Source organism: Aedes aegypti, chromosome 2 (genome assembly GCF_002204515.2).
Source record: "Aedes aegypti strain LVP_AGWG chromosome 2, AaegL5.0 Primary Assembly, whole genome shotgun sequence".
NCBI classification, from domain to species: Eukaryota; Metazoa; Arthropoda; class Insecta; order Diptera; family Culicidae; genus Aedes; species Aedes aegypti.
In genome coordinates this window covers 157,203,301-157,230,514 of record NC_035108.1, presented here as the reverse complement: position 1 = coordinate 157,230,514, position 27,214 = coordinate 157,203,301, and the positions used below count along the sequence as shown (strand labels likewise).

Sequence of the window (27,214 nt, the reverse complement as noted above, 5' to 3'; positions counted from 1 at the left end):
TCGCAGTTGTTAACAGGACCGGATCTGTTGACTCCGTTGATTTCCGTGGTTACTAGGTTCCGAGAACACCGGATCGCTTTCGGCGCAGACATCCGCGAAATGTATCACCAGTTGCGAATCATTGAAGCTGACAAACAAGCACAGCGTTTTGTGTTCCGGATGAGTAAAGAAGACCCCATTAACATCTATGTTATGGACGTGGCCACTTTTGGGTCGACATGCTCGCCATGTTCGGCCCAATACGTCAAAAACCTGAATGCACTGGAGTATGCCGAAGAATATCCAGCAGCAGCAGCGGCAATTATTGATGGACATTATGTGGACGACTATTTCGATAGCGTTGACACCATCGACGAGGCGATTGAACGAGCGAAAGAAGTCAGCTTCGTCCATGCACAAGGTGGGTTTGAACTCAGAAACTGGGTTTCAAATTCGCCAGATGTACTTCGCAGCCTTGGGGAAGTGACGGAAACTAAACCAATACACCTTGGTCGAGTGAAGGAAACCGGTAGCGAAAGAGTTCTTGGGATCATATGGAATCCAGACCACGATACGTTTTCATTTTCGTCGGAGCATCGTGAACATCTTCAAGTGTACTTGAGCGGTATAAAAATGCCAACGAAAAGAATAGTCCTCAGTTGCGTCATGGGATTTTTTGATCCTCTTGGTCTGCTGGCAGTTTTCACAGTCCATGGCAAAATCCTCGTACAGGACCTATGGCGAACGGGTTGTGCTTGGGACGATACGGTGAATGAAGACTGTTGGAAAAAATGGAAACGCTGGATCGGGCTTCTTCCGGAAGTGGAAGCAATACGCATCCAACGCTGCTACTTCGGAGAGGTACCCTGGTCGTCTGTCGAATCAGTAGAGCTGCATATATTCACGGACGCCAGTGAACATGCGTATGGCTGTGTGGGATACCTGCGAACGGTCGTCGAAGGATTTGTTCGATGTTGCTTGATAATGTCTCGCTCTAAAGTAGCGCCGCTTAAACGACAATCAATTCCCCGGCTGGAGCTAATGGGTGCCGTGATGGGCGCGAGAATGCTGCACTCGATTATTAGCACTCACTCCATAAAATTTCAACGGTACGTCCTATGGTCTGACTCGCAAACCGTGCTAAGTTGGATATCCTCTGATCAACACAAATTTAAGCAATTCGTTGCTTTTCGTATCGGGGAAGTTTTAGAATTGACAAGAACTACTGACTGGCGTTGGATCCCGTCGAAATTGAACGCAGCGGATGCCTTGACGAAGTGGGGAAGTGGTCCGCCTTTGGAAAGCGACGGTTCCTGGTTCACCGGTCCTAGATTTCTGCTCGATCCTGAAGAAAAGTGGCCCTCTCAAGCAGAACCAGCCGAGAAGACTGAGGAAGAGACAAAAGAAGAAACGCGCGCTTTCATACTATACCATCGAGCGTCGTTGGTGGAGGAAGTTATCGACAGTGAAAGATTTTCTCAATGGACACGACTTCTGCGGAGTACGGCAACTGTGCTGCGGTTCATAGACAACTGCAAACGGAAGAAGACCGGCCAACCGTTGTTGACGTCGAAGGCTACGGTGAATCAACTGTCCATGATTAGAGCGAAGAGATTGACGATTTGCCAACCACTGAAACAAGAAGAATTGGTGCAGGCTGAAAATGTTCTGTGGAGGCTTGTACAGAGCCAGAGCTTTGCAGACGAGGTGGCGATACTACTGAAAAATAATGCAAGGAGCGCCAACCAGCCACCGATTTCACTCGAAAAATCAAGTATGTTGTACAAACTGACACCTGTATTAGATGCAAATGGAGTCATTATGATGGGTGGTAGGATGGAAGCTTCAAGGGTCCTGCCATTTGACATGAAGTACCCAATCATTCTCTCTAGAACCCACGACGTCACAAGTAAGTTGATACTACATTATCATGAAAGGTTTGGGCACGCTTATCAGGAAACTGTCGTAAATGAATTGCGGCAAAGGTTTCACATCCCTAATTTACGCGCTACGATCGGTCATGTCGTACGAGGGTGCATCAAATGTAAAGTTATGCGCAGTCGTCCTCGTGTTCCTATGATGGGCCCTCTGCCTGTTCAACGAATTTCACCGCAATTACGTCCATTCTGCGCCGTAGGAGGGGATTATCTAGGCCCTATTGAGGTAACCGTAGGCCGAAGATCTGAAAAGAGGTGGATAGCACTTTTTACGTGTTTGACTGTCAGAGCAGTTCATTTAGAAATTGCTTATTCTCTTTCGTCGCAATCCTGTCTGATGGCAATTAGAAGATTCATCTGTAGACGAGGACGGCCCGAGGAATTTTTTTCTGACAACGGGACGAATTTTACGGGAGCGAGCAAGGAGTTGCTGAAGCAAATCGATGGTGATTGCGCTGAAGCAGTGACCAGTTCCGCAACGAAGTGGAATTTCAATCCGCCCGGTGCGCCACATATGGGTGGAATCTGGGAGAGGATGGTAAAGTCGGTCAAGGAAGCGATGACTGTGCTGAATGACGGAAGAAAGCTTACCGACGAAATCCTAACGACAACGATGAGTGAAGCTGAAGACATGATAAACACGCGCCCATTAACCTACAGATCACTAGAGCCTGCGGAGACGGAAGCCATAACTCCTAATCATTTTCTACGGGGGGCTGTACGTGGCGTAGACGTTAATCAGGATGGTCCGACGGAGCTAGCTGAAGCGTTGAGGAACATGTATAAGCGGTCACAATATTTAGCAGATCAAATGTGGGAGCGATGGTATAAAGAGTACCTGCCTACTATAAATCAACGCACCAAGTGGTTCGACGATCCGAAGGCTCTTCAAATTGGTGACCTCGTATTCGTAATGGACGGGAAACACCGGAAGAATTGGACTAGAGGAGTTGTTGAAGAAGTGTTTGCTGGGAAAGACGGACGAATCAGGCAGGCGAATGTAAGAACGTCCAAAGGAGTGTATCGTCGAGCGACAGCGAACTTGGCGGTGCTGGAAATACAGGACGGTAAATTCGGGTCGTCAGTTATGCCGGAACCGATGTTTACGGGCTGGGGAACTGTCAACACCGCTGGGCAGTTATAACGGGGTGCCGGAAAGCCAAAAACGCAAAGTGACAGAGCTAGACAGAAGTTTAGATAAGGGGAAGAATAAAAAAACATAAACAAACTTTTCAGAGTGCAGGAAAACGTGAATTATAAAAGTTGTCCAGTTTATTCTTGAAAAATAGTTGAAATCTGCGGATGTACAGTAAAGTTTGATAAAGTTGATTGGCCTGTAAGTAAATAAAATTATCCTGAAATGAAATTAAAATGAAAATAATATAAATAATGTTTGTGATGATAGATTGATGGTTAAACAGAAGCGATTTGTGAAGCAAATGAAGTTTCGGACAGATTTGAGAAATTAAGAGTAAAAGTTGTAATCGGGAAATCGTAAGTAATTACAAAACAAACAATAAAATAACACTAACGAAGAAAATTTGTTACAAATAGGAAACAATCTGCACATTAGGATTGAAGGTAGAGAGCACGAGGGTTAAAAAAAGGAAACTACTTTGTGAGTATTAAAATCAACAAACATTTATACAAATAATAACAAAAATAAAATATTATAGTTTGAGCTGACCAAAAAACTGGAGTCTGCTTCAAATTCAGTTCCTGAAGTCCGAACACTAATCGTCATGATTTTTTCAATTGCCTTCAAACTCGAAGTCTGCACAGTGGGCTTAGCCATTTTAATATTTGTATCATATCGCCGATATTCTGCAAATATTGATACTGACAACAACATATCTTAATTAATTAAGTTAATTCCATGATGCTTTTCAATATTGGCTGTACAAGCGCTTAGATTAGATTAGATTAAAAGAACGATTTTCAAAACATTCAGTTAATTTGTTTGCTTTACGGATGATATAAGCATTGTCTATCGATCATTTGAAAATGTCTTAGACCTGTAAACTGTAACATGTCGTTTCGATGTACGAAAATCTAAAAATATTTAAACAAAAATAAATTAAAATACTTCGCTTAATGATGGTCATTCACCCAATTCTCAGTATTTTTATGTCTTCATTTTAGTAGCTTTAAAAAAGTTGTTCCTTTAATTAACTTACCGTAGCGTTGTGGATTCCCGGAGCTCCACAGTTTGCCATTTTGCTTTTGATTTCGTCCAGCTCAACTTTCTTAGTTTTGGCCAAATCTTCCAGGAAAGTATTGTAGTCCGCAAAGGACAGTTTCATCGATTTCAGTTTCTTGAAATGGATTCCAGTATCTGTAGTTGTTATTTTCTTATCAATGACCTGTAAAGAAGGAAAACATAAACATAATTATTATAGTGCATGTATATTGTACACAGTAACGTTATTATGGATTTTAGCGTCTAGGCTTGAAATATTATAATGCAATATATAATAAATACAATTATTTCTAAAAGTTTTTAGATCGACCAGAGACTCTGCTGCCAATAACCTAGGGTCTAGGCGAAAACCTTTTTGATTTACGTGACAGATTTTCGCCAGATTCCTCCTGAAATTTATTGCAGACTGTTAATTTTTAGTTGCAATTTTTGGCAGAAGTCTGATTATATGGTGAAGTCTAAAAATGCTCTAATCCCCAATATATATATCATGACGCAATTATTTTATAAATATGTGTGCTGGAAATAATAGAAAAAAAGAGAGGGATGGAACGATAATCCTCCTCACTTCCCCCTCCCGACTGGATTTTTTGAAAAACTTTTAATATTGAGTTCCTGCAAAACCAAACCCAATTTGTTGCGCTTGAAAAATCCGCCTTTTTATGACAAGAGATAAAATAACTCTCCAAATCTAAACCGTACGATTTTTAAGATCCAGCTAAAATCGATTCGATTATCCTTTGCTATCACTTCTTCTAAACGTTTTCAGGGAAACATACACACTTAGATTTATTTCACGAGCTCGTCTGTCATTGGCGTAAATAGGGAGGGGCCAGGGGGGGCCTGGCCCCCCCCCGAATGATGGGCTTGGCCCCCCCGAAAAAAATGGAGAAGAAATGACAATATAGTTAAAACTAGTTTTTAGTATCAGTGAATCGACAGTGAAGCAGTTTTTTGTAAGTCACACTAACATTAAAATTTTGTGCATGTAAAATCACAAAGCATTCTTAAATTTCTCTTGGCTCAGATTGCTTATTTTACCAAGTCCAATGAAACAGCCGTTTGTTAGGTGACCTTTACTAACATCTATGTCAATCTACTGTATGAAAACCGATTGTTTTTCAAGCATGAGCTTATGAATTTTTCAGTAAATATGTATTTCTCAGTCGTACATTTATATTTTAAGACCGGCCGGATTTATTTTTCGATTTTTAGTAGCCCAAAACTGAACATTACTAGAGAGAGTATTTTTAATGTAAGATAAGATGCTTTGAGGTGTATTAGTTACTACATAATTGCCTGGAATCAATTTTTCGCCCATAGTGTGGCAAAAGTTCAACCCATATAAGCTCGCAGAGAAATTTACAAATTACCCCAAATTCACATATTGTCTTCAAGTTTAGCGAAATTTGTCTGATCGTGCGAAAAACCACCAACATTTCACATTTCCATTTGGTTTTGCAAAAAACTTCATATTTTTTTGAGCTTTGGGCAATGTTTTTATGGAAAAGTTGTGTGTATTTATCTGTAAACGTAAGTTTATGGCTGATATAAAGTATGTCTGTCGTAAAAGTGTCGGACAGCCAAAAAGTTCGTTTAAGACAATCAGCGAAACTATAGTAGGTTCACTGTATGGCATTTATTTCATTTCAGCTGCTATTGTTTTCATGAAAATTGTGATTATATCACTAAGGTCAAACTTTTGCCCTACATTACTCTGATTGGATATTAATAAATCCATGAGCAAAATACCTTCCATCATGCTTTCTTCAAACAACTGTTATCGTACAAATTTGCTGACGACAGCTTTATTTGAATACAATAAACCTTCAATCCTTCAATATGATGGTAGCTAAGCAGCTTTAGGTTTTAAAGTTTTTAACTCTAAATAAAGGTATTATTTATTCAATCCTATGTTCAAATTTTGGATTCGAAAGGTTTAGAGAAATTATTCGTTCGCTACAGAAATTCTGAGCAACAATAATTTATATTCTCAAACTACCAAGCGTTTTTTTCAAAGGCTTGTTTTTTTTTGACTTGTCGGCTTCAAGAGGTTTGAATTTCACATTGATCTTGAACCTTAATTGAACTGATACATTTAAATCTTTATAATTTTGTAAAAATTCTAGTTCAAATCTTATTGGAAAGGTAAATCCTGATTATAGCCCGTTTTTTAATCCTTGTATTCTATTCGAGATCATTAGATTGGGTTGAATATGTCATCTTGGCAATAAAAAACGAAAAAATAGATTTATAGATGAAAGTGACATTTGATATCTAAGAAAGTTGATCAATCGGTTTTGGACGATTTTTAGCTTTTGATCTACCTCTGTATGAAAGTGCGCGACTATAATCGGTTCACAAATATTATCGAAACAAGCATTGTTATCTAAATTCCTTACGCAAGTTATCTAAATTCCTTACGACTTTTATCTCTCATGAGAAGGGGCCGTGGCCCCCCTCAAGTCTGATGGCTATTTACGCCCATGTCGTCTGTGCGAATCTCGGTTTCCCGATTTTAACCGAGACTCAGCTAACAAATTGTTCGGTTGCTTAGCAACGAAGCACGATTTACTGATACTCGGCTTTTATTTGCTGAGATCCCAGGAAATTTGTTTGCTGACTACTCGGCTGTGTGGATCTCGGTTAAAATTAGCCGAGATTCGGCATTCTGAATTAAGTGTGTACATTGCGGATTAAGGTAATTAAGAAAATGAAGGTAATCACCGTCTAAATGTAATGCGCTAATGTGAAATCAACTAAAAGGGCTGTCTTAGGCAGCTCACTATTTAAGTACTTAACCAAACTTGAGTTCACATAAAGTTCATTAAAGTTGCTTAAATAGAATGATGTAAAGTATGGAGAAAGTTTAACTCGAAATTGTTCTGAAGTTGGTAGTTGTTGAAAAGTGTATAAGTTACTTTATCGAGAATCATCTTCTGATAGTATTCAGTGAACTCAAAATCTACTAGGAGTGCACTTTGGACCTCACTGCTTAAGTAAAATCTGAACCTTTTGTTGCTTGGGACGTTTTGTCTAGTGTTTGTTCATATATAGTACGATGGTGCACCAAGTGTAGAAGAAAGTGGGACAGTTTGGCCACCTTAAGGAAAAGTCGATTGAAAGTTATTAGAGTACAGTAGGGCAAGAGTTTCTTTTCAAGATTTCTAGCATAATTCAAAACAAAACTTATAAATGACGGGGTGTTTAAATGTTATTAAGGTAAGAAACTTCAAGTATCATAAAAATCGATTGAGATTTGGAAAAGTTATAGCTATTCGTTGTTTTTCGACTTGAATATTGTAATTTTTGGTCAAACTTTTGTTGCATGGAATCAAAAAGAGATTTAATATGTCCCAATATTTTATGTAAAATCGTTTCTAGGCCTATCATAAGGATGCTTTGAGGTGTATTAGTTTTAGCATAAATGCATGGAAATAATTTTTGGCCCATAGTGGGACAAAAGTTCGAATCAGCGGGGCAACAGTGCGACCCATGAAAAAACTGATGGAAAAAAATGCAAATTGCCAGAAATCCACATATTATCTTCAAATTAAGCGAAAAGTAATCAATATTTTGTGTTTTAGCCAGCGAACTTATGCTCCACACTAGATTCGAACTCTTTAACCACAGGTGGGGCAAAAGTTCATTTAAGACAATCAATGTTGAAACTGTTATAACCAAAAATGGGTTTAATATTTTGACACACGTTTGTTTAACAAAATTATAGCCAATATGTTGAAAATTCACTGTATGGTATTTATTTTGTTTCTACTGCTATTGTTATTCTGGAAACTTTGATTATACCACTAAGGTCGAACTTTTGCCCCACCTTACTCTAGTATTTATAAACACTCCGTGCAAAAGGATGATTTTTTCGAAAACATTCTAACAGTCAAAAATCATCATTCTGAAAAAAATGAAATTCGAAAAAGCCATTGGGAGTAATGTGGACATTTTTTCAAATATTATTTTTTTTTCTTTGATTTTAGAACACTGAATTATATCATGCCTATTTCCTTGTTAGCTTTGGGGTTGCATGTTTTGAACCGCGGGCCAAATCGCAGGAAAAAAATTTATGTGGCGGGCCACATTTTTGTACACTCAAATATATGCATGAAATCTGACAAAACCAAACCTCGAATTTTCAAAAGCACAAATCTAGAAAACTAGACAATTGTTCGCTGTAGGTAAATTTGATCGACTGGTCACCACCAGCAGATGAAATGATTTTCAGCTCGAATGGTTGTTTAGTTCCCTATATTTGTGCTATTGAAAATTCGAGGTTGAGCTTCGATGTATTTTTGCTTTTAAGTTCCAAAATTGTTCATTACTCGTAATGTTCTCATAAAATAAACACAGTAAGTGTGACAAAAATTAGTAAACGAAGTTCAAGAAATATGACAAAAATTGGTGAACGAAGCAAATTTCATTTGGAAAAACCGAAAATAAATGAAACACTCTGCTAGATATCGTGAAAGCAGTGAAAGCCTCTTTCAAAATTATGAAATAAATTCCATCCTATTTTGAAAGATCTGAGTACACCAGAAATTTAAAACCCTGTGAGAATAATGCCCAGCATTTTATATTTATATTTAATATAAAATCATACTAAATTCTTCCAGAATCCGACCTATTATTATCAGAATGGCCCAGAATGTTTTAAAGCCCTGAACTAGCTTTTACGAATATCTTGGTAGGAATTTTGAGGATTTTACAAGAATCGTGTCTAGGATTCCTTCAAAATCTCACCCATTAATCATTCCGGAATCCTTTCTTGAAAACGTTGTGAATGCTTACCAGTATACAAAAACAAACCTGCTCAATACTCTACCATTCTTTCGCCTAAGATTATGTCAAAATCCTACATGGTGTTATATGGTAACCTTTCCCAGGGTTTTAGAAAATTACGTTTTAAATCACGCCCAGCTGTTGGTAAAATTTATTTCCAAAGTTCTGTGAAAATTTGAACGTTGATTTAGCGAAAGTTGGTTTGAAAATTTATCCTTTTAACAATGAGTTATGTTCAGGCTTCATTCATTGGATGTTGAATGAAGGCACGGTAGAAATTTTTTTGTTGTAATCCCAATAATATTAATCTGATATTTTTGTTATTCTCATAATGTACCTCAAATCATTACCTCAAGTCAGATTTATATGTAGAACAATTTTAACCTTCATAAAAACTGAAATCGACAGTGACAATGACAGCGACAATATAGCTGCAAAATGCCCAGATTCTAAAATTTAGAACTCAAATCATTCACAAAATAAACAATTACCGAGCTAAAATGTTAGCTTAAAACTAAAATGTAAATTCAAACGGTTAGTCTTGGTATGCTCTATTTAACTTCGGGTTGGTACAATAGCCAACGTGCCAAATATGAGAAGAATCTTCGAACCCTCTGCGGGCCGCACAAAATGAGCCGGGCCGTACGTTGGGCAGGCCTGTTATATACGATGAAATTACATGATTTTTCGCAGTTTTCGAGGAGTGCTCATTCCACCCTATTGGCGAAAACGACTCGACCCCTATGCGTTTTTAGTTGATAAAAGTATGGCAATAAAAAAAATCATCCCCAGTCAACTTTTGAATTTCAACCTTTAGCAAATGCACAGTTTGACTGAAATTGTTGATACATGCAAGAATGTGGGGCCTTCCGAGTGGTTAGAGTCCGCGGCTACAAAGCAAAGCCATGCTCAAGGTGTCTGGGTTCGATTCCCGGTTGGTCCAGGGTCTTTTCGAAATGGAAACTTCCTTGACTTTCGTGGGCATAGAGTATCATCCTACCTGCCACACGATATACGAATGCAAAAATAGCAACATTGGCAAAAAAGGTCTCAGTTAATAACTGTCGAAGGGATAATAAGAACACTAAGCTGAGAAGCAGGCTCAGTCCCAGTGAGGACTTAATGCCAAGAAGAAAAAGACAGATTATTGGACTGAACGCAAGAATACGTCCGGGAACACAAAAACGCATTTTCCCAGCTGGTGGTTACGTTGACCATGGGCAATAGAATGCCTTGCAGAGCTCGGGCATAACGTTCTTGAAATCTTTCAATGCTTAAATCTCAGCGCAAGTTGAACATTTCACAATGAAAATCAGGTAAAAACAATATTTGTAGAACTAGCTTTTTATAGCACTAGCGTCAACGAGGCTTTATGGCGTACAGTGGTCATACCTGTGGATTACAACAAAACTATATCACAATTATATCAAAATTTGTTACAGAGCTGCTTTAAATTTGTTTTAATTACATAACACAACTTGCTATAAAGAATACTGAGCTTACCCGACCAGGACCCGTCCATTAATCATGTAAGGGCTGATGGGGAGAGGGAAGATTTGAGATTTCTTACGTGTCATACAAATTATTTATTACTTCCATTCACAAAATCTTACTATGGGGGAAGGGGGTTGGAAAACTCCCACAATTTTTCCATGACTGTGGTAGAAACTAGATTGACAAAAAAGATTTCTGTCAAATGTTCCAGTAAGGTGGTGGGCCATTTTTATAGTGTAGAGGAAAATTTGTTATTTTAGCTACTAATCAGCCAAAATTATAATACTTTGTTAAAAAAACGTCCTATCTAAGTTACAAGTTTTGTTATAACTATGTTGTGATCCACTGGTCGGGTACGGGTCACACACTTCACCCAATTTCATGCAGAATAGAGTGACTAATAATTGTGATCCATAATAGTGTGATCAGTGTACACGTTGTTGATTTTAAACGGTACTTAAGCCACATCATTGTGTGAGAAGCATCAAAATATATCGTTAAACAACGTTGATGTACGTGATAAGATATCATAACAATTATTTCAAAATAATGCAGTGCACACAGCCCCACATCGTACTTACCTTGGCCTGCTTCATCCACTTATCACTCTGCGAAAGGGTCAAGTGCTTTCCATCGGACTTGGTGTCTCCAAACTTTGAAAATGCTTTGAACTGCTCTTTAAAGGCAGCAATCGATACCGGTGCGGCTTTCGGGGTACCATTCTCTTCTTTCTTGGGAGCAGCACCTTTTCCTCCAGCATCTTCGGCAGTTACTTTTGAAGCAGCAGGTGCTGCAGTGGCATCTTCATTCGACTCCAACGCCATCTGAGCTACTTCCACGGCAGCTCTATCCACAATGTCTGAACCGTTCTGTTTATCATCGGACATTATGATGGACCTTAAAATAAACGAATATATTATTTGGATGCTTCATATTGCAGCATGTGTTTTATTTACGATCACCAACCGATGAACAGCCACATGAGAATACATATTCGTGTCGTGGGGAACGAGAGATTGAATGCTAGAATTGAAATGTTTCCCTGATATTGTATCGGGGCTTCAATACCTAACACTTTTACGAAGAGTACGTGATGCGAACAAATAATTTTAGCGCTTATTCTACTGTCAACATGATCGTCATCACTCGGCTACTCAAATATGAGATCATATACATAAATATATTCTATTTGACTTGTTCCTCCAACGAGTGTTAATTTGAATTCGTTTGCTAGACTTTTGCTCGCGTAAGCTGTAGAACTTGACGATGGAATTTGCGATCTCTAAGCGACATGGGAAGCTAACTGATAAAAACCGAAATATTCACTGGGGGCCAAATTTTGCTGAGCAAACAGCGAAAGCCTTATCAACAACATTGCAACGTAATATTTTTTACGAGCGGTTGTTATTAAGTATTGTACGAGAGATACTTGACAATCACCAATGTCACCATGCACATTTGATATGTATGTAAAGAAATGCGTCTCATGCTATTAACGTCCAATCCATTTTGTAAAGCAAATGATAGCCAATCTTGCACGTGAAACGATCCCAAAATCGGAGTCTAATGCTTACGGTTTTGATGCAATCTATACCTAAGGGACTGCTGTATTATGAGAGTAGAGTGTCAGCAGTGCAAATTTGTTCATAATTTACACAATCCATACCGCTATCGTCGATGGCATCAACTGCATTTTCCGAGTAAGGGATAGTAGACATGTTTCCTGAATGTGCATCTATGATCAGTGGTTCGCAATCGATTTTTGCTTTGAAAGCACCACGTGTAGGGTAAAGTGGAGCAAAAGTTCAACCTTAGTGAAATAAAATATTTTCAGAAAAAAAACACTAACAAATGATAAGAAATAAATACCACTCAGTGAACCTTGAGCATATTGGCTACAATTTTGCCGAGAAAACTTGTGTCTAAATATCTACCCATTTATAGTTATAATAGTTTAAAAATTGCTTGTCTTAAGCGGCCATACTTAGAATCTATTGTAGTGCAAAATTTCGCTTGCTGAAACAAAAGATATCGATATTTTTATCTGCAAACGAAACTTGAATTGACAACGCTCTCGAAATTTTAATAAATTCCATTGTTGAAGAAAGGAGCATTACAATACCACAATTCGAATCCGTGATTATAGACAATTATCTTAAACTCTTGATCCATCTTAAAAACGTAAGGAGAAGGCAATTTCAACGTACTTGCAATCCTGATTTGAAAATTTTATGACAGGATCTGCATAAAGAAACGGCTTCGTAGCCGTGTGGTTAGTGTTACCAAGGCATTTAACCGCATCGTGCTAGGGAGGGTGGGTTCGATTCCTGCCTAAGGCCAATAAACTTTTCGAGAGGAATGTTTTCCGGCTGTGATTCTGGGCGTTGTATGTAGTACGTTATCTAGTGTGGTGCTTCATTCAAAGGGCAAATGTTAAAAAAAAATAAGTTTTACTCAATTAGGATGGTAGTGTTTTCTAATACAGAACACCTAGATATAAGAAATGAATGTTTGAAATGATACTAAAAAAAAATATAAAAAAAAAATTGATACCGGGTACCCCCGTTGGTTTGACCACATTTAATCTGAACACTTTTTAATTTGTACCCCGCTAATTTGCACATCGTTCAGATTAAAAATGGTTCAAACGTCATTGAACGCTCATGGAACGGAGTAAAGTGAAATGGAACGCTGTGGAATGGAATGCAGAATCAAAACAAAACAATGAAAGAGGTAACCAGAAACACGTTTCTAGGGTGACTAGATGTTCAAACTAAAAATGAACCCCGGGGGTGTACGGTATTTTTATTACAGGTATACATAGATATTTTCGCGCTATGAAACAAATTTCTCTAAAATTCAAGTTAAAATGTAGATTCAAGCCAATTTAATAATTTACGGCTCGAAATTTTTACCGCTGATTAAAGTATTGTCCACCATGGGTCAAAAATGGTTTCCAAGCATATATGCAAAGCATGTAAGGTCTAGGCCCTTAACTACAATATTGTACAAAACATTTGCAATTTTCTCGATCTTTCATACAAAATGACCAATTTTGATTCTAGCTTACTCAGTTATTTAAGGACCGATTCGTATGAAATTCACAGAATATCAGACATAATTTGAATTCTAACATGTACTTTTGAACAATTTTTCCAATCACCGATTTGAAAGTAAAATAAATAAATAGGGCTGTGCAAAAATCGATATTATTGGGCCGATATTATCGACACGATATCCGATATCTCTCGAACAGATAATTAAGATTTTATAATATCGACAAAACTACTGTCGGTCCGATAATTAGAAACACATTCTTTAATATTATTACAAAATAGAAAATATTTGGAACCGTTACAAACTGGAAAATAATGGAACTTTAGATAATCGCAAGTTACAGAATAGCGTGGTTACAAAATTCAAGTATCAAGTGATTTAAAATAAAAGCAGAAATTGTCGATTTTGTTCTTACACCTCTCTGCTAAAAATATCGGAAATCGATTCGATAACAACATTGCGGCGCTCATTTTAAATCCACATCCTGCGGCGGCAGTAACGCGCAGAAGATATGCGCGCAATTCAAACGCAACGTCAAAACTCAAGTAGGCTTGGATTTTTTCGTTCTTCAAGGACGCAAATGTTTCAAATTTGCTAAATCTGAAACATTTGGTGATTTTTATTATCACTGCAACGGTATATTGACATTTTCAGATAAACGCATTACGTGGATTTATCTTGCAGCGCACAATTATTAATAATGTCAAATCCGATATATCGCCGATACTGATATTGCATCATTATCATATCGCCGATACCGATAAACCCTAAAAGTGCACAGCCCTAGTCAAAAAACAGTTAAAAACTGATAAAATACAGGTATAGTTATCTCTCTATAAGGTGCCGTCCATAAATTAAGTAACAATCTGGGGGAGGCTTTTATTATTTTTTCCATGCAAAAAGCGATACGAAGCAGGGGAGGGAGTTGAAATTTTTAGCGTTACGTAATAAATGGACGCTGCCTAATTTAATATTGAAGGGACCATCGAGTATGGGAGGTATCATGTTATAGAACACAAATCCAGGGTATATACGATCCAAGGGACCATTTAGATAGCTATGAAAACCATCTTTTACTATGCTTCTCTAACTCGATATCGAGATACCGAATATCGAGTGAGGGATAGTTGACTGTATTTTTTGCCCATGCTAGAGTGAAATTGATCGTTCAAGAACCAAATTTTATTTTCTTCCAAGATCTTCTTACGTTCCAACTAGGACAGAGTACTTGAACTGTTATAAGGTCAAACGTACCATTAATCATGTACCTAAGGTACCTAAGAAAAAAAAACAGCTAAAACATGCTTATAAAACCATGAAATGTGTGATTTGTAGGATTTTTTTCAAAATGATAATTAAAACATAATATTTTTCCGAACTCACATTTTAATATTTTATTTCCACAACATACAGTCAACTCTCCCTTACTCGATATTTCATATCTCGTTATCGAGATAGCGAACCATAGTAAGAGTTGGTTTTCATGGCTACCTCGATGGTCCCTTGGATCGCAGTTACACTGATTTCGTGCTATTTAACTCGATACCTCCGTTACCTCGATGGTCCCTTCAATATCGATTATGGAGAGTTGACAGTAGTTCAAAAAATGACGTGATTGAAGGAAGTTGTAAAATAAAAAAATTAAAATGTGTGTTCCGAAAAATATTCTGTTTCAGTTATTATTTTGAAAATAAAAAAAAACAAAAATACACTTCCCTGTATACATCCTTGCATCAATAATAAGAACATGATTCTTTTAGTAGAAGTATATTTTAGAATGGTTCTTTTGATGGCGCAATCCACTGAATTCTTATGAGCAGTGTTGTTCAGACTCATTTCCCCGAAAATAACATTTTCCGAACTACGAAGCCACGAACTACTACAACCATGCTCTATCCTCCTAAGATAGAAAAGCAGATGGTTAAGCTTGAGTTCTGCACACAAAATCGATCAATGTTGATCCCAGAGAGCCACAATTCAAGTTTCGGTGAAATGAAATGAGTGAGTGAGTGAGTGCGAATCATTTCACCGAAACTTGAATTGCGGCCCACCGAGATCGAAACTGTCGGATCCCATGTGCAACACTCAAGCCCAACCACCTCCCCCTCCATCTCAGGAATACAACGCACAGTTATAACAGTTCATGGCTTCAAAATTCGAATTTCGGGGAAATGAGTCTTGTCAACACTGCTTATGGGACCCTCCGCTATGGGTGCTGAATTAGCACTGCTGATGCACCACTATTGGTGCAAAGAAGACAAATGATAAGCGAAATCATCGTTTCAAAAACAAATATTAAATCGAAAAGGTAAGTCAAATTTTAGTGAGATCTCAGATACACAAAGAAAAAACGAATAACTCCCTTATCAAATTGCATAGGGCGCCCATTATTCACCGTATCTTCTCTATCAGACTACAATGTGACCCAAGTATCAATCTCAATTATCTGACTCTTGATATCATTTTTATCGCCCTAAAAAATGCTACCAAGGAGGGGACTTCCTTGGCTTCGTTGTTGCGTTCATAGCTTTTAACAAAGCCATGCTGATGGTGTTTGGGTGCCCAGTATTCGATTTTCTTTCTGAAAAATTTCTCCACTTGGGCGTATAAAACATGATCGTGTCTGCCATTTGATATGTATACACTATAGTAAAAGGCTACATAGGTCATTTTAGGAAAGCCCACAATCATTGAAGTTCAAAAATCTTAAGTTAAACCATCTAAATTTGTTCAGAGTGAAGTTATTAAACAGAATCCATCAAATCTCAAGGGAGAGTTTAAGGTGAACATGAATCAAAGCCATATCTTAAATTTGCAAGAGCACCTATCTAAAAAATCGAACATACGTTTGTGCTAAAAAGTTGATCGATTGGTCACCACCAGCAAGTGAATAATCGATCAAGTTTTCAGCTTAAAAGAATGATTGGTTCTCCAGATTTGGTCTTGAAAATTTGAGGTTGGTTTCGATTTATTTTCACCTAAACGAGGTTAATTTTTGTATGAGAAAAACGAGAAAATGTAGGTATGTTACAATTACATTATTGGTCACAGCTTCACCATAATCGATAAATTTATTTCGTTAGTGACTTGAGAATTCTCCAAAAAATATAGAAAATACGAGAATAACCAGAAAGTATAAAAACAACTTGTTTATAAGAAGCAGTCCGTTTAACCCGAGGGAACCAACATATTAATTTCCCTAGGTATAACTTTTAGCTTGAGCTTGAGCTTGAGCTTGAGCTTGATTGGCCGCCCGTGGATGCACTCCAGTATCGCCAGATCAGCTGCACTTACACAAGGAACCAACCGAATGACTGCTTGGGACTAACAGCATCCTTAGTGTATAAGTGCTGGTGATCTTCTATTTTTAGGCAACAATGGCACCTGCCACGTCAGAATGCAGACCAATGAGGGGAAGGGGGAGGAATTGATGATGCATTGAACTGACTCCCACGTAGACCGTATATTCCACTGCATCCACGTCAGTTCATGCGGGAATGTATGGATTGGGGGAAAGGCATGGCAGATAGGTTTGCTTTTGTGGTTAGCAGACTGCCTATGTATCAGGCGTAAGAAAGGCGTGCGCGTGGAAGTAGGAAGCGTTAGGGAAACGGTTTCTTGTCCGTCTCTGGTTCTAGCGTTTGCTATGAACGAATAGTTTGAGTGTGATATATTTAGAGTGGAAGATAGAAGCAAGTGAGAGATATACAATTACAAAGTACGAGGAAAGGGACGGGCCTGGGATTGAACCCATGACCTTCTGCATATGAAGCAGAAGCGGTAGCCATCAGACCACCAACCCCGTCTTAAACATATTAATTTCCCTAGGTATAACTTTTACTCTCTAAACGAAGCGATATTAATGCGACATTAACAGAATTCTGTTTATTGCAGTCTCTTTTCCATTGAATCCAAATTTGATGTATTTTACATACAGGAAATGAGGTGGCAAAATTAACAGGGATGGTAAAACGAACACCATGATTCTTTTTCTTTTTTACATTACGTCTTCACTGGGACAAAGCTTGCTTCTCAGCTCAGTGTTCAATGAGCCTTTCCACAGTTATTTACTGAGAGCTTTCTTTGCCAAAGTTGCCATTTTCGCATTTGTATATCGTGTGGCAAAAACGATGATACTTTATGCCCAGGGAAGTCAATGAAATTTCCGTTACGAAAAGATCCTGAACCGACCGGGAATCGAACCCAGACACCTTCAGCATGGCTTTGCTTTGTAGCCGTAGACTCTAATCACTCGGCTAACTACTCCATACTGCATTTTAATGAAAATAATTCTAAATTTTCAAAGGGCATTTGAGCGATGTTCGAGACGTATAGTGCACATAGATCCCATGATTCTGCCGGCAGATGGGGAATCGATATGGTACTAACGATATACTTTAAACGAGTTCGTTAAGTGTACGACTGTCTTCATGGGTGAGAATGGTTACAGTGACAATTAACAGCACTAATTAAAGATCTTAAAAAACTGATAGATAAGCGACTATAAAATGTTGGCCATCATGGGGAAATCATCTACAACTGTTGGTTGGGTTATGGCATATCAATACATATTACGAATAGATTTCTGACACACCTATTCATTTTCAGTGGTATTGCGTCATAGACTGAATTATAAGAAGGCATCCAAAATGCTGAAGTTCAAAACAAAGTAAACAGATTTAGACATTACGCGCTTGCCACATGATGCATGGCTACCAGCAATCTGAGTAGATGGAGTTGGATGATGTGTTTGAATGGTGATGCATGGTGCTATGTTGTCATATTGTGGTCGTTATTGGCATATATAATCCCTTCCCCTCACACTTCTATGGTTCACAATTTTCAGAACTACGAACTACAGTCGATGTTTGTTATAGCGACATCGCAAAAGACTGTCGTTATATGGAATAGCCATAACATTGATAGTTGTTGTTAGAACGAGCTAGACTAAAGCGTGGATTCGACATTTTATTGCAAAAGTTTTGAGCATCGTACATTCGTGCTGTGTGTACATGAATTCTCTCTGCTCTTGGAGGTTTTTTTGAAAACTACCCAAACCAATAAAACAATACTTTTCAGTGCTAAAATTAAAAAAAAAAATAAGTACTTTTCAGTGCTACTAAAACAGTACTTATTAGTACTATTTTTTTCTACTATTGCTTCCCTTTACGATCCATGTTTGAACCCGTGCCTTCGATTTTTCGTTGGACCCGTTAGCGAAAGCTAGCGGTGGTAATCCTTCTTGGACACCGTCTTGGGAAAATACCTCTCGAAGGTCACGTTTTCTATCGTTTATTCAACTACAAACAAAAGGAAGGGTGAATCTCTGAATTCACTACTTCCTTCTAAAAAAAAGTGGGATTTAAAACTGTCACTAAACGTGGCAAGAATGGAAGAAAGGACGCTTCCCCGGAATGCGAACTTTCTTCCAAGGGTGAAATGAATAATTGTATCGAAATGAACAATCAGTTCGATGCTCTAGGCAAATTTTTCGAACACTAAATCGAAGTAGTCTCTAGCCCAGGCTCTTTGATTCAAGTGAGGAAGCAAAGAGTGTCACCTATCGTAGCCAGTTGTTCCGAATTTGGGGGATTTGACAGGAGATTTTGAATTCCATTAGGGGTATCAAGGTCTCTTTCCAAATCGCAGAGAAATGAGACTGTCGCATTTTGCCGGAAACTCTTAAAGATCGTGAACTTTGTTGGTGCCACGAAAGAAAAACAATCCTTCATAGAGTAGAAGTGTCCTTTTACTAAAAACTACTAAAGTAGGGGACATGGGTCAAGTGTTCCATCTAGGGCAAAAGTGCCACCATTATTTTTACATAGTTCGAATCAATTTTTCTATGTTTAACCCAGGATAAGTATAAACTAAGCTCTAATTGAGGTTTATGTAAGTACTACGGTTAAAAAGATTTATTACGAAAAATAACAAAAATGTCTTTAACTCGCCAACGCGTAATTTACAAAATATTATAAAAATTTAAGATTGAAAAATAAGGTTCAACTTCCATTAATTCAAAACATAATGATTTTTCCGCATAGTATTAACGATTCATGATAGTTTGTTACAGTCGTAAGATTTTTTTTTTTGAAAATAGATCTTCTGACAATCAGTTTTGCTCATATACAAAAGTATATCTTAAGGGGCAAGAGGGACACCGCAATTTCCTTATATAAAACCAAATGAGGTTTTGTTTTTCTTGTCTAATATTGCATTTAATAAATGGTTCCTACTAATTAAATCCAAATATATCATCTGTGATATACAAAATGGTTTCTGGATAGTTTTAGTACTATTCCGATAGCCAAATACGATGGAATATGAATTATTTTCGTAAAATTACCGTTTTACTATAAAGTTTACTTTTATTCCGCATTTATTATCGGTACTTACTCTAAAATGCAGGTCAGGAAATAATAATTTAAAAGATGTGTTGGAATCTACTTAGGTGGTCTTCTTGCCCCTTAAGGCCCAAGTAAAAATGGTGCAAAAGTCAAAACTGAAAAAGCAGTTTTCTCTTTTTAAATAGATAAATCGAAGAAAATAAAAACACACAGCTCTTTTATTTGCCAAACAAAAAGGCTGTGTGTTTTTATTTTCATCAATTTGTTGTTTATAAAGGAGAAAACTGCTTTTTCTGTTCTGATTTTTGTGCCATTTTCTCTTGCGCCTTAAAAAATCATGTTCTCAAAATTAGTTATTAATATTTTTATGGACTTCTATACCATTCAGTTACGATTTCTCAAAACATTAGAGTGATCTGTCTTATTTTCGATTTTTAGCAGCATTGTAAGTGCAAGAAAGTCAGCTAAATTGGACTGCCTCAAATTCATCAACTATGGTTTACCTATTAAACTTCAAACAGCTGTACCTCATCGAAATTATAACCGATTTGAGCTCAATAGGTTTCACTTGAAAGCGTAGTCTTAAGCCTTTGGTTTGACTATTATTACATAAATTTCACCACATTGAGTTGTTATTTATAGCAAAAAATGTTGACGACATTCTTTCTCCAAAATTTTGATAAATTTTCAAAGCTTCGTCCGTTTTATGTGAAGTGTTTCGGGAAAATGAGTCACTCACTATGAAGCAGCAAATCATCCATACTTTCTGAGGTGCAACAGTTTTACTTGCCCCTATTCGCTCCTAGAGGTGAAAATTCCATTTTCATTTTTCATTATAATTTATCTATTTCATCATTCCAATCAGTATAATGTGCCATAGCCCGTTTAAAAATTTACTGAATTTATTGAAAAGAACTTAAATATGTTTCTTTAGTTTAGGTTTATGCACAAATTTCTGCATTATAATTCATTTTTTAGCCTTTTTATTCTATAAGATGAAAAAAAAAAAATATTTGGACAAATTACACTAGAAAATCGAATTTTCAATTTGACAGTTTTTCCAACGGGATGATAGCAGGTAGCCAAGATAGTTAATATATTACCATTATTAAGCGATTTTGGACGTGAGTAGTGTTTGATCCTTCGACCTTGATGCTTGCTCCTGCGGGGGCGCGCGATGAGGGCAGGATCAAACATGTCGCGCGTCGGTAGTGAAGTAGTGAAAAAGTGATCGGTTCGTTAGAAGTGTTTGATCCTTCGACCTTGACGCTTGCTCCTGCGGGGGCGAGCGATGAGGGCAGGATCAAACATGTCGCGCGTCGGTGGTGAAGCAGTTGAAAAATGATCGGTTCGTTAGTAGTGTTTGATCCTTCGACCTTGACGCTTGCTCCTGCGGGGGCGGGCGATGAGGGTAGGATCAAACATGTCGCGCGTCGTTCGTTCAGAGAAATGAAAAAGCGTCGCAGATCGTTAGTAGTGTTTGATCTATTGATCGCGTCGCTTGCTCCTGCGTAGGCGAGTGACGAGCACTTGTTCGGCGTACAATACGATTATCGGATTATTTCGCGAATCCGGTTAGGCGTGATTATATCATGGATCGCATCACCAAACATTGGTGACTCCCAGATCTCTACCCTATCCCGCTAACCCAATATCCTTTCCATGACAACCGTGGAGATGCAGAGGTGATCTCGGTCTCTAGTAACAACGGTAGTCACACTAACATTCCTTCCCTTCCCCGATGACCGTAAGGACGTGGCCGGCGCCGTCATTGACTTTTAAATTTGAGCTCTCGATTTGTGCACATTGAAGAATGGTAAGCTAATCCCAAGCCCCATTCATTAATTCCCTGTGCAACTTCGATTGTTCTGGTTAATCACGGAGTAGCAACTACGAATTGTACGGTCATCTATGCTTATGCTTATGCTTTACCATTATTAAGCGATTTTGGACGTATTTGAGGTTTTATCCGACCGTGCATGCCTCGTGTAAAAGCTCATAAGAAGAGGCATCAAATTCAAATTTCAAAATCTTAAACCAACATGTATTTCTTATTTTTTGAAATCCCAACGATTACATCATTGAGAAGAAGAGATGAGCTTGAGGTTAAACACAAAACCAAATTTGTTTTATGGATGCTGTTCGATAATGTGTCAATGTTTACCAACACGGAGAAAGTTCTCGAAAAATGCAATGCGATGATGTTGCGGAATAAAATTGTTGCAACAAGAATAGGAATGACAATGTCTTTGTTGGTGCGTGTTGGGTGACAATTGATTCACTGTCTAAAACACAAAAAAGAATAACCTTTGAGCATCGATGGTATTAAGAACTATGCTGATCAGTATTGTTATACACATAAAGTTTGAATTCTGTGGCAAATTAAGCGAATAAAATGCCTTACAAGTGTGCAAACTTGCATGCAAGTTGACAGAAATACTCAAATTTTTCATTTTCAACAGCCAATATCTCAGACGTGCCATGATATTTTTAAAAAAGGCAATGAATTCAGCAATCCTTAATTAAGTAAATAGCGATATTTTGGTTCTTGAGACAAAAACGTGTTTCGCAGTGTTATTGAAATTATACCAGCTACTTTTTTCATAAATAATTCAATTACGATATATAGGGTGCCGGTACCAATGGTTGTAATGTACCAGTAGATTGGACTATGGAATAAAACGTACATTTTTTGATAAAAACGACATGTGGTATTTTTGGTGGATAGATCGTCTCTAGTTTAAGCGATTTGCCAAATTTCAGCTTTTTATTTCATCAAAAAGTCATATAAATAATTAAGTTTACGCAAAAAAATTGCTCCCTTGCACCAATAGTTGCCGTCGTGTTCCAGTAGTGGATCAACGGATGGAAGCAGTTTTTAAAATGGATGTATAAAAATGAAGAAAAGTCCCAGAGATGTTCTTAATGCTTCATTCGAAAGATATTAGTTGCTGTTCGAAGGGAAAAATGTTAAACCTGTGTAAAAGTTTGCCTTTTTGTTTAAAATTCCTTGTATAATTCCCAAACGTCTACTACTGGAGCACTAGCGCAACTATTGGAACACGTGTACCAATAGTGGCTCAAGCGATTTTATGTTAAAAAATAAGTTTTATCACTCTTTTTATATTTTTCCTATATAGTAGAGGTTGAAATCTTTCTGTTGAGGCCAAAAGATCTTTGCTAAGGCTTTTCGTTATTTTGTTATGATTTTTTATAGCTTAGGTAGTCCACTAATGGCACCGGCACCCTAAATGTTTATTCATCATTACGCTTTTAGTGAAGAATTTTCAGTTAATACTAAGTGCGATGTGACACAAATCAATGTATAGTTTCTGCCTAAAGCGTTACGTATTTTATGGTTGATTCCATATGTACATCGAATATGTACTCAATATTAAAAATCTCGCATAACATGTGATCTCGCCCTAAAAGCCATTGGTAACCGAGTATGTAGCTTGTTGTTACCAAGCAAACGAATGGATTTACACGTTATTCTTAAATACTACGATGAAGAGATGATCCTCCTCTATCTCCCAGTGGTGATAGTTTTCATCATGGTCCATTCATTTGTTTAGAAACAAGGTGCTACACAGTCGGTAACCAATAGCTTTTAAGGCAAGATCACAAGTTATGCGATAAATCTATGATTTATCAATCCTATTATGGGATCGTTCAAATATTACGTAACGCAATAGGGGGAGGCTTGGGCCTTACATAGTGTTACGGTCCATACGAAAATTTAAAATTGTCCATACAAAAGCTATTACGTGGGGGGAGGGAGGGGGTCAGAAATTGGCAAATTTTGCGTTACGTAATATTTGAATGAACCCTATTGCAATGGATGACTTACTGATGTAGATTGACGCATGATACTGGATTTATCCCACTTGCCCCGTTTAGCGATGTAACTTCATCTGATGGCTTATTTTAAAACTTTCTTCTAAGGTTTTCAAAATTTCAAAAGTGTTTGATCAGATTCAAACACACATCAGCAAATATACTGCCAAAATGTTACCGTGTTGTTGGATTTGCAAAATATTTACATTTGAAAGTTATATTGAACAATTTGTTTGAATTATCGTTTTTTTAGGTCCCACTTGCTGACATCTAAAAGAATTGTTAGTAGAATTCTAAGACAACATCGAGTTAAATTTCTAAGAAATTTCCGAAACATCTGTCTGTATTGGTCGGGTTTTTTTGGGTGTAATGTTTGGACTAATACCTTAAGGTGAAACATCTCGGAATCCAAAGATGGCCGGCACAATGGCCGGCTTCTCACCCTACTCACGTTTTCAAATGCACAAAACTGGAGAAATAGTTGGCAAACGTTCCTGATCTTCTTATTTAAAGCTTTCTGCTAGTGCACAAAGCCAAAATAAAAAGTGCACTGTTGTGGGATGCTTTCTTCGCGAGATTTGTGCCTTTAAAGTTTTAGTGCAATCTTAGAAGTTGATTCCAAACTGTTTCACCTTAAGAGTCCGAGAAGGCACAATTTCTTGAAAAATCTCACGAAGAAATTAGGAGTGGTCAATAGAGGAATCTCTGAAAGATTGTCACTACGAGTTGTTTTCTACAATTATCATAAACTACGTCACGCTAAAACTAATCAACACAAAAATATCTGAGAACTCATACAAAAAACTGACTTAAGGGAAGTGAGGTTGAGCATTTTATTTTGCTATTTTGCGTATTCTTTTATCCTTGTATTTTTACTGTTAGGATATCTCTAGCAGCACTACAAATCATATGGCTAGTTGTATATTATAATTAATAATACAATTTGTAATTCTGTTGAAGATTCCCTAACGGAATTCACATTTGTAAATTAAATAAATGAATTACTGAACGTTTTCCCAATATTGAAAGATTCATTATTTTCATATGACGCATATTTATTCCTTGGGGATGTAAATACATATAAAGAAATTAAATGTGTGTATTCCATGGTGTATTCGCTTACCCATACTTCAGTGGTGCAGGATTTTTTCTTATAAACATCCTAGAAATCTAGACGAATGACTCATTATCAACATACCTAGTTGTACATATACACATCGCAGACCACATAACTTTGAATCACTTTCCGTTTCGCGTGCTTTAACCTATAGTGTCGCACATGCTTTATCTGCGAGGAAATCAAGAGCTAGGAAGCATAAAGCTTCAGCTCGTGCAAAGAGGCGCAAAAATGAGGTCGAGACTTGACATAAGAACACACCCTCTTTGGCGGTGTCCAAACCCAAATGCACAATAGAGGGTGGTCTACGATCCTCAAACCAAAGGAAGCAAATAGTGTGACACGCCATTGCATATTGCGTGACGACGCGCGTTAGAAAATAAAAATCACTTTCGCTTAGCATATCCTCGTCATATAGCACAGAATCTAGGTTGATTTTATGGCGTTCGCTAATCCGTGGTCAGTTGATTCAACATAATACGAGCTATGTTCTGGAATGGGGAGCGACAGTAACAACAGCAATTCCACCAAGCGTTCCCCCTGTTGAAAGCTTTGAATGCGCATGAACAATTATTGATCTTCACATTGGAGAACCATCATCATCTTTGTCATCTTCATTTTCGCAGGTGATGCTATTTTCCATGGTTTTATCTCGCAAGATGAGCCACTTCTTCAAATGCGTAGTTTTTCCATAGTTTCTTCAGATGTTCAGCGGTTGGTGTTAAATGGTCTTAAAACACAATTCCAAGTAAATCTTCTTCTGTAAATCCCTGATAAGACCCAGTTTTCCTCTCATCCCCAAAATAGAACATTACCTCAGTTGCACTTTTCTTGTCACTATCAGAAATATAAACCACAGATATACTTATTTTCCGTCCTCGTTTATACTTTATAGTTAACCTTTCGGCACCGTTACTGGTGAAAAAATGAACCGCCGTTCGACAATGCCACACAATTCGATACTCGTCAATTTAGATAGCAAACTGTCGGGATGAGATCAGCAGCAATACACTATTTTCCCCACGGGGCGGCAAGCTATATTTGAACTACGCGGTGGATGAGTGCTGGGAAAATATCGCGCGCGCACTGGAACTCGCCTAAAACCGAACTGAACGGGGATGTAAGAGTAAATGCTTGTCGTACCCATGCTTACTATAGGGGAGAGAGCTGCTGATATAGCTAGATATTAGTCAGACTACAGGTATAGTCGTTACAAAAATCAAACGGCCGGAGAGAAAACATTTTTCTTTTTTCCAAATTTTAGTACATAGACCTAGTCAGTTCGTAAGATTTAAAATGTTTTCAATTGATGTATCTCGTTATAAATCTAGATGCATTGAAATGTCTGTAGGAAAGGATAAGGTGTAATGAATGTTTTAGATAAGATTTGAGATTTTTACATTTGTTTCGGAATTCTGATGGAATTACGTTGCTTCATCAATTTTATTTCAGCCTTTGAAGTATGAAGTTGGAATAATGCAATATTTTTTCAATCATTAATCCAATACGCATATGTGAAGATGGACAAATTATGAGTGAAACTATGAAAAACGTGCTCAGATGAGATTCGAACCCACGACTTTTGCATGCTAGAGGAGAAATTTATCAACTATTTGAGGTAATGAATCATTTGATGACTCAATAACTTAGAAGGTTACAAGTTTTTCTAATTCAAATCGCAAACAGTCCATGCCCTGGGCGTAGGCATGATTTTCGTCAGGGGCGGGGGTGGAGCGTGGCGATAAACCACAAAGACGTTATTCGCCAGTTTCACAAAAAAGACACATTTTCCACCTTTCGCATATTTTTGTGTGAGGATAGTTATTTACAATTAATTTGGGCATGAGGCAACCCTATTAGATTTGAAAACCCTTTTACTTCTATTATATAGCATAGCAAAGACTGACTGTACATGTCAATGGTTGCTACTCCGTGATTGATCAGAAATGGTACACTTCGATCCAAATAAATAAGGGATGGGACTTTCCGCTTATTCTCGAGGAGCGCATTTCAGAAGATCTTTTATAATTGATCAAAGACTGCGCCGACCAGTTCCTTACAGTCAGTTGGGATGAGGAAGGACTGTTAATGTGTAGCTTGTAGCTGCTAGAGACCAATAATACCTCTGCATCTCCACAATCACCACGGGAAGGGTGTTTATTAGTAAGAGAGTAAAAAGATATGGGAGTAATTTTTGGTCGGAGATGCGATCCATGGATTCCTGATTGCTGCAATAATTACGTTGATAAGTGTAGGCATCAAGCAGTAGTATTCTTACTGAGAAGATTATCCATGCAATGTCGGTGCTATTAAAAAAAAAACGTTGAACTTCCAATAATGGGTTAGCCTGAGTTCAGTCGGAGGAAGTGACTTTGGCTTGTGGTGGACCATCAAGAAATACAATTTAGTGTCGGCATTGGCGTCCGGCCGGACGGATATACACCTAGATGACGGG

General features: G+C 37.7%; 1 protein-coding gene across 3 annotated transcripts in view; it reads right to left on the bottom strand.

Moving 5' to 3' along the window:
* LOC5570794 (TPPP family protein CG45057) overlaps positions 1-25,885 on the bottom strand; it is a 30,860-nt gene extending 4,975 nt beyond the window's left edge. Inside the window, exons 1-3 of one of the 3 annotated variants that reach the window (XM_021842910.1) lie at positions 25,575-25,885; positions 10,983-11,298; positions 4,094-4,279 (exon numbers count right to left, since the gene is read on the bottom strand). In XM_021842910.1, coding sequence (XP_021698602.1) covers positions 4,094-4,279; positions 10,983-11,288 — 492 coding nt within the window. In that variant the 5' untranslated portion in view covers positions 11,289-11,298; positions 25,575-25,885. Of the gene's footprint in view, positions 1-4,093; positions 4,280-10,982; positions 11,299-11,357; positions 11,699-25,574 lie in introns of those variants that run through there. The other 2 variants (XM_001653246.2, XM_021842911.1) reach the window with 2 other exon arrangements.
* Between the last annotated feature and the right edge of the window lie 1,329 nt (positions 25,886-27,214).